The sequence below is a fragment of the Crassostrea angulata genome, chromosome 3 (assembly GCF_025612915.1).
Source record: "Crassostrea angulata isolate pt1a10 chromosome 3, ASM2561291v2, whole genome shotgun sequence".
NCBI classification, from domain to species: domain Eukaryota; kingdom Metazoa; phylum Mollusca; class Bivalvia; order Ostreida; family Ostreidae; genus Magallana; species Magallana angulata.
The window spans coordinates 31,592,579-31,601,703 of NC_069113.1; the positions used below are offsets into that span (position 1 = coordinate 31,592,579).

The 9,125-nt window shown below is 30.9% G+C and overlaps 1 protein-coding gene across 1 annotated transcript; it reads right to left on the reverse strand.

The window, feature by feature from the left end:
* Window positions 1-5,772: 5,772 nt before the first annotated feature.
* Window positions 5,773-8,832, reverse strand: LOC128178450 (perlucin-like protein). Its single transcript, XM_052845618.1, has 5 exons — window positions 8,705-8,832; window positions 8,363-8,457; window positions 7,639-7,729; window positions 6,748-6,973; window positions 5,773-5,846 (listed from the first exon to the last, which is right to left on the reverse strand). The coding sequence occupies exons 1-5, from the start codon at window positions 8,814-8,816 to the stop codon at window positions 5,816-5,818; spliced, it is 555 nt and encodes a 184-aa protein (XP_052701578.1). The 5' UTR covers window positions 8,817-8,832; the 3' UTR covers window positions 5,773-5,815.
* Between the last annotated feature and the right edge of the window lie 293 nt (window positions 8,833-9,125).

Here is a 9,125-nt window from a genome sequence, read left to right on the forward strand (position 1 = left end):
TAACAAACAGTGTTCAAAATCAAAAGTCCAAAAGAAAGATACAAAACAGGAGCAGGGCAAACACAGACATCTATTCAAAATAAGAGGAAGGAACAGGTGCCATGGAGAATAGAGCATTCTATGTTGACCGGTCACACCCACTGTGTACTCTCTGTCGTAATCGGGAAAAATGGGGGGAAATCCGTAGACGATTAGGTAATTAAATATCGTCAAACAATTAGTATGAAAAACGTCAGTAAGCTTGTGACCCAGGGCAATATTATATTTACTGACAAGGTCGTTCTATTGGCCATAGAACTTACTAAAAGATGACTTCAATTGAGATTGTTGATAGTCCCGTTTTATCAGTTTGTTTGTCAGTAGCTTGCCTCTCCTTAATTAGAAACTTTTAATACGTAAAGCATGCCCTTGCGTATCTAATTAATTGAGAAAGAAAAAATCCATATGCAAGTGATGAAGGTATATTGCTACATAACTAAGGAAAACTGACTAAAGAAGAATTTATGTCATCACGTTTATCATCAAGGTTTGTTATTAGATTACCATCAATGTCTCATTCCTATAAAATAGCCAAAATATGAAACAGATGACGTAAACCCTGTGGTATCTTTTATTTCACCAGGATATATCGAGTCGACGGAAGAATGGAAGTAACAACTATTATTTGATAATACGTCGTCGATATACCTGAATATTGAGTGTTTTATTTTTTCACGAACAAGTTTTTGAATAAATTCTGCTTCTTATGGTTAAGAAAATAGAGGGATATAATCAACCGCAAAAAAATGTCATTTTTCATGCTAGACGTCATCAAAAATTATAATGTATCTGCGCCCTTCCAATTATGAAATACAAAACAGTTGTAGATTTTACAATATAAAACTGATTGAATTGAATAGGAAGCAATAACACAAAAACATTTTTAATAAATTTCATCAAATTATACATAAAAGTATTGCTTAGCATAAACAGCCTATAGTATTAAACAAATAAGATACAAATGTAACTTAAAAGCTCTAAATTTAAATCTTAAAAGTTATTAATTGATACGTCCATCCACCAAATAAATCTACACTAATGACTTTCTAGTACATTTGTACACATTGCAACAAACATTTTAATAACACATTGACATTCTTTAACAGCAATTGTTTGCATCATAAAGAGCGTGAAGTAATAAATTATTAGTCAATGGAAATTATAAAGCAGCTTCTTTTTAGTTTGAAGGTTTTAAAAAAATCTACACGTAGTTTTATATTTGTTTCATTCATTTAACATAATTCATCCTCTCCTAACTTAAGTGATGTATTGTATCAAAAGCCTAGCATTAAGCATAGTTTCTATTATTGGTCATTTAAGGTGCTCCACATACAAATTGCTGGCAAAACATCTACATTTTTTTGTTTCTTCTACTAACTGGTTGTGGAGTGTGTCAAGAGAGACATTGTAGTTGCATTATTGTTAAAAAAAATCAGGCAATTGTCTGGTATATCTTTTAAAGGGCAATATATTTTAATGGCAAAATCATAGTTTTTCGGTAACTGAATATCAAAATGTGATTCAAGGTTTTATAATTTATTTTATGTGATTCGATATTAACAACAAATATAAAAACTTACCAAACAAAACCCACAATTATCTTTGGTAAACATAAATAAACAGCAACGTTTTATAACATTTCAGAGAAGATTGTTTTAAAGATAGTTCTAAAAACGCTAGAAATACTATTAGTATAAGTTAAAGGTAAATGATCTATGCTTAGCCGTTACAGGTTTCTCACATATTCATTGTATACGCTTTAAGCAACATATTCTACTATTTTGAGTTCTATTTTGCGTTTGGAATCGTCATCTTGTAGTAGCTATTTATGTATGCATGACAAAGGAAAACAAAATGGACGTCTGATCTATTCAAGAAGTTAAACACCTGTTTCTTTTCGATTGAAAATTGGGATTTGGATATTTCGTACATATATTTCTATACACAATGGATCCTTGTGATCAAAGTTGTTCTTTGAAAGATTTTTCTCATTGGAAAATCGAGGCGTTGCGTTCATTTTTATGCAAAGAAGGTTTGTCAATTAGCGTAAATAAACAAGAAATTGTTGCACTCGCGTTTGCAGCAATAACATTTAACATGGCAATACTACTTTGAGCTGTACACGTTGAAAAGTCCAAGTTAGAATGCTACCAGAATTTACTTTAAGTTGAAGATGTTGTTTTGCGGGACCCATTCAAAAATCGGAGGACGAAACACAAGGAATGTCCCATTTGCCACCAGTGTTTATTACCGATGTTACCACTTTAAATGAAATACGAAAGCAAGGAGAAGGCTCAGCTGCATTTGACACATTATAAAATCGGTAAAGCATATTAATACTATACATCAGAGTGGCTAGAGGTGGTGGTTTATCATCCAATATCTACTTCATCTCCGTACTGTTTTCTGCGTGCCTACTAAATAACTCTAAAGATTTACTAGAAACTTCAAGGTCACAAAATCTTACCAAAATCAATAGCCTCATAACGTACGATTTTTCAACGCTTAATACAATCATTCCATTTGACAAATTAAAATCTAGGCTTTTGATACCATCGACAGTTGTTTGTTCAATAAAAATGGAAGTCCTAAATATGTTTACTTTGTCATTGAAATTCTACAAAATTATTTTGTTAAAACCATTCTGATTGCACTTACAAGTGCTCTCAAGTTGACATTTAAAAGATGCTTGAGTTTCTGATAGACAACATCAGGATGGGGTAATTGAAAGAAGTATTTTTAATTGAGTGTAATTAATTACATTTTTAAAAGTTATTTGAAGCAATTTGTAATTGAGTCTCCTTTTAATTACAAGTCATTGAATGTATTAAAATACATTCCAACAAAAAATATCATATATTTTCAATTACTTTTCAATTAGCTTTCAGTTACTTTTTTCAAGTTAAAAGTTTAAAACGGTGTCATATTCAGTTCAGTTCTTCATTAACGTTGAGCTTTAAGCAGTTTTTTTTTACAAGTACAAGTAAATGTAAACAATTATATGCATGTACAGGTGTATGAAGTTTACAGGAGAATTACAGTCAGAAATGTAATAATTTTGTTTAGGTTGCATACCAGTTTTAAATGGGTTTCTGTTTATACACTAATTAAGTTTTCATTACACGTATATGAATTGATAATATGTACAACTCTTCCGTATTACAACATTGTTTTAGCTCACCCACATTATATTACGATTCAATTACTCAGATATCTCTTTAAATCTCGTCAGCTTCTAAGAAAATTAATTTGAAAGCAATTAATTACATTTCAGAGTAATTAACCCAACCCTGAACAACATCTATGTAGTTTTTGAAAATCAAGTTTTCCAACAATCTTTTGAAATCCTCATGGGTACTAATTGTGCCCAATTGTTAGCAGTTCTTTTTTGTATTCTTATGAAGCAAAATTTATTTTAAAAATTGTTAGTGAAAAAAATAAAATCACCCGCTGTGGTCTTCAACCCAACATTCAGGTATATTGACGACGTATTATCAGATAACAATTGCTTTTTCCATACTTACGTCTACTCGATATATACTAGTGAACTTGAAATAAAAGATACCACAGAGTCATATTTAGATATTTTACTGGAGACGGACATTGATGGTAACCTAACAACAAAACTTTATGATAAACACGATGACTTAAATTTTTCTATTGTCAACTTTCTTTACTTATGTAGCAATATACCTTCATCACCTGCATATGGTGTTTTTGTCTCTCAGTTGATTCGATACGCAAGGGCATGAACAGTTTCTAAGGCGAGGCAAGCTACTGACAAACAAGTTAACAAAACAGAACAATCAACAGTCTCGTATGAAGTCATCTTTTTGTAAGTTCTATGGTCCATACAACGACCTTGTCAGCAAATACAATCTTCCACTGGGTCGCATTCTGACTGACTTTTTTCCTACTGATTGTTACACCATAATTAAACATCAAATTGTCTATGGACTTTTCCGGGGTTTTTTTCCCGATTATGACAAAGAGCGGGTGGGACCAGTCAGCAGAGGATGCTCACCACCCCATGGCGCCTGATTCTGCCTTTATCTATTTAAAGGTCCGTGTTGCTCTGCTTTGAATTTGTATTTTGTTTTATGGATTTTTGAGATGGTTGACGGTTTGTAATTGTCATTTTTTCATGTACTTCATCACAGAGTTTAAATGCAGCAACTCATGGGTCTGTTTACAGAAAGCCATAGGGCATTTATTAAGTGCCTCCTGCTCCTGCACATCAGGGTTATTGTATTATTTAAACTTTTTTAGTCCTTAAAAAGATCTTTATACTAGATTATTTCAACATGAAATCATTTATACTAGTATTTACACATGAATAATAATATACTCTCTTGTTATGTGGGTTCCATTATATCGCGTCATTTTGTGAACCAGAACATGTATATTATAACTGTTATGTCTTGTACTTCTTTTCGTACGTATGTTTTATACAGGACCACAATTAAAACCTTGTTACCAATTGTACGATTCTGTCTTAAAAGACTTCAATATACTTAAAATTTTAAGGAATGGGTAAGTGAACAATTACGATATGCCTTTTTTATGACTTTCTATGACTTTTTTCTTACCCATAAACAATTGATTAATAAAAAAAAATCGTATTCAAATATTTTAAATAAGTCTAAATAGGCAACCACGGCACTCTTTAAATCGTCCTATGAAATAGGTATCGTATTAACATATTTTGTTTTAATTTTGTGACACGCGAAAATGATCTACAAACATACGGTATGTTTTATGTTTAATATTTGTATTCAACTTCGCTGGTTTAAAAGGGGCAAGGTCACGATTTTTGTTGAAAAATATTTATTGTTAGCCCTTCCTTGCTTATAACTCCACGACTGACACACAAAAGTTGATTGATCATTAGAAATGCATAACTGAAGCAGTATTTACAATAAAAATAGAACAATAACATTTTACCAAAAACGTTACCGTTCCTTTTAAGTAAATTTGCTGTATGTAAAAACAGTTTTAAGCTTAAATCTTTAAAAATTAAATCATAGCACGCTGGTACTAATGCACCCTTAACTAACACACAAATGTGGAATGGAATCAAACTTTTTTTTTTTTTTATCAAATAATGATCCAATTTTCTTTCAAATTATCATTTTTAATGTGATGTAGCAACATATCTAACCAAACTATAATATTAAAGATTAGACTTCATAACCCCCCTCCAAAAGATAATGCCCCTCTCTGATTCATACCTGACCAACAGTGTCTGTGTATCAACCAATTAAAAGTATTATTGCATATCAATTAAAATCATGTTTTATAAATATTCATTTCTTAAGTACTGGAGGTTTTGTGAAAGTGGCTTTGGGTCGATTAAGTAATCGTTTTCTATGGTCAAACAAATGTTTGTGTATTAAATGCGCGCATGCGCGATTTAACACTAAAAAATTTGAAATTTTAATTTTCTGCTGCCGTAAAAAAACACTTTCACAGAATTCCCTTCGACTTTTAGAAACTATTGTGATATTCATGCCGCTAATAACAAGGATTACATTCTACCGTTGATAAATAAGGAACAACATTCTTCTAAATGTCAAGCTTGGCACATGCCAATTTCCATGGCTGGGTACAATTAGATAACAAAATTAACTTTTGTCGTCCAGTATTAATAGATTTTCATTTCAATGATTACCATTAAACTATAAATTGTAAATGTTAAGTAATTTAAATGCAGTAATGTAATAAACTCAAAAATAAACCGAAAAATTTTAATGCCAAGAAAATCTTTGTTTTTGTTTCAACCAATCAGATTACCGGTAATATCATCCCTGCAAATAAAAAAAAAATAAAACCAGAATAAATGCAGAGAATAGAGAATATAAAAATCTCTTTGAAATCTTTAAAAAACATGAATGCTGAGTGAGGAAATAAGAAAAAAAAACAAAATCAGATAAACTTTCGTTCGTCATAACATCTAAGGAATAGCTTGTACTAGACAAAAATTATAAAATATTGTTAAATATGTAATAACTGTCCTTTACATTCGTTGGGTCCGATTTTCGTGGATGTAAGTATTTGTAATTTCATGAATGCGTCGGTTATCAATTTTAGCAACAAAGCTGTTTTTGTTTTCGTCGAGAATGCAAATTCGTGGGGAGAGGGGTGCAGGTGGGAAGATAACCAAATTTACAACAAAAATCGAAAATTGACCTATCATGGTATAATTTCACAGTATAAAATTTACAACGTGACTCAAGTGATTTAACCTTTGATAACTACAACAGAAATAAAGCGATAACACACGAAAGGTGTCAATTTTTCTTAATTATCACTTATCAGTTTACAAGTGGTTGAAACTCTGTCTGTTGTCATGATTAAAGACCATTCATTCTTTTAGTTCTTGAAGACATCAGGTTTGACGGAGCGGCCGCCTCTTTATGATATCTACCACGCTATGATATTTACATTCCTCTACGCTTGAGTGACAATGATGCTAAAGGGAAAATCAAAGTTTATGTGTTGGGTCAACAAATATTAATATTTCCCCTTTTTAATCGGATTTAATTTGTTTTCAGTACGTTATTTAAAAACAAAAATCAATTTTATATGATAAAACACAGATAATTGTGAAAATCTTTGGTTTGAAAGTCACCATGGCTCGTGAATAGAAGTATAATAGTTTATCTTATCCAATAGCTAAACAAATCGAAATAATTTACATGTACTTACATTTGCTTGCAAACATAAAAATACGAGTCGTGACAGTTCCTATCGTCCCAAGTATATGTGTTATTTTTGTGTGAGGAGCCATCAATCAGCAGACAGTCCTCAGAGTTTTTATAGTCGTTGGGTTCTCCAGGAGAAAAATTTGTGTACGTTATTTGGTCGCCGTACGGTTCCCAAACAAAAGATCCCTCAACATTCCAATCACTTCCGCCAAGCCATACAATACTTTCTGAAAGTTGGGAATAGAAAAGCATAGGTTTACCATTTTTTGCAGCATTATCATAACGGCCGGTTTTTCAAGCAAAATAAAAATCTAAACTAAATAAACTTCATACTAGTTTATATGTATAGAAATAATGTAAGTCTTGTGTTAGTCTAGTTATTTTGATGTTTAAAATTATTCCTATATTTATAACATATATACTATCTTTTATGAATTTATCTATTTATAAGATGAAGATTTATCTTATATATATATAATCCAAAAAAGAGTACAGTACAGGTGGTATCACACAGTATAAATAATCAAAATAGATAAAGAAAATAAACAATTCCAAAGTTTCTATTCACCAGCGCTCTCTGGATTTTAACATCCTTCTTCAGGTGAACGTACATAAGTTAAGATGTAAGATAACTTCACCTGAAGAAGGATGTTAAAATCCAGAAAGCACTAGTGAAAAAAACAACTTTGGAACTGTTCATTTTCTTTCTTGATTATATAAATATATATATATATATATATATATATATATATATATATATATATATATATATATATATATATATATATATATATATATATATATATATGTATGTATGACACATATATATATTTCAAATTTTCTATATATATATATATATATATATATATATATATATAATTTGTGTACTCACTGTGTGTATTTCGCATAAGGCTAACTATGAAGTTATGTTCCTCTTGATTTTCAACAGATGCTAATACGGAGCCATGAATTTGACACATTTTCTGTAAAATTGTAGAAAGTAAACATCGCATTACTTGCTGAGAAAGAAAAACGGAGCTTATTTCGAATCACCTGATTCAGATTTCACATCTACTGTGGAATCATTAGAATTCATTGTGAATCAATTTTCGTGGCATTTGGGAGGAATTCCTCATTACAAATTTACAGCATCGGCGAAACAAATTTAAAAAGTGTTATTTTTTGTTACTGAAACACACATTATATAATGAATATGTTTGTGCGTTAAGTTAGCTTTGTGCTCAAACAATTGATCACATTTAATTTTAAACAGTTTACAGAAAACGTTTGACAGCCAAGCATTCAATTTTATAACTATGTTGAACCCATTTTGGTATACAGCTTGGAATTATACAATGTACATCTTTTTTTGGTTAAAACAATTTATACAGTTATATTAACACCTTTTACAAGCACTTATCAACAAATTCATACTGCTTGTGATTTGTAGAGAGGGAAAAAATGCAGTCAACACCAAGTCAATAATCCAATTCCCTTTTGTACACTACGTGAACATTTCATCAAACTCTTAATTTTAAATTAAATTAGGATAATACAATAAAGTGCACATAAAATATATCGAGGCGACAGGAAATAAAATTTATACTTGTATATACCATTCCATCGAACCAGGACTCTTCTTCTGGTCCCAAATGGTAACAAGCAGGGCCATGTTTAATCCAGCCGTACGGACAACACCATGCAACAGTAACTCACACAAGACAAATGACATAATTAAACAAAAATTACTAACAAGTGCTGAAGGAACGATGTGATAAATATATATTGAGAAGAAACAGTTGATAAACGATTAAGAGAGTATCAAAAACCTAGACCTATGTAAATGTCAAGTTAGATTCATTTCGTTTTCTGTAGATGCAATAATTCAAATAGTCATATGCTCTTATAATTGATTACAAAATTCGAAATTATTCTTATTCATTGTTGTTAAAACATACCTGCAAAACAGAGCCCAAGAATCTGTAGACACTGTTGTGACATTTTTCCAGAACTGATCACATATATAATTATTCTGTCTGTCCCTTTATGATAAGATATGTCCACGAACATATTTGTATACGAATTCACGTGTCCAGAAATCAGTATACATATTTCAATAAAATGTTATCATGGAAAGATTATATGTAGATATAAAATGAGTGAATTAAATTGAAAGTCATATCTGTTCATCTCATAATAAATTATGGCATGCATGTTTTGTACATTTTACTGCTTAAGTGAGCCTTTAATGAACTTACAACAAATGTGTGATACATGCACATTCGCTTTGACTGCCTCTTCCTTACACTATGACATGTGCTGATACGAACTGTGTTCAAAATCAAAAGTCCAAAGGAAAAATACAAAACAGGAGCAGAG

Excerpts from the sequence above, each read along its gene's own strand:
- LOC128178450 (XM_052845618.1), bottom strand. The coding sequence starts at position 8,816 with ATGTTCGTGGACATATCTTATCATAAAGGGACAGACAGAATAATTATA. Across the intron at positions 7,730-8,362 it reads AGTCCTGGTTCGATGGAATG|AAAATGTGTCAAATTCATGG; the intron begins GTATATACAAGT and ends ACAATTTTACAG. Across the intron at positions 5,847-6,747 it reads TTTTATGTTTGCAAGCAAAT|GGATGATATTACCGGTAATC; the intron begins GTAAGTACATGT and ends TTTTATTTGCAG.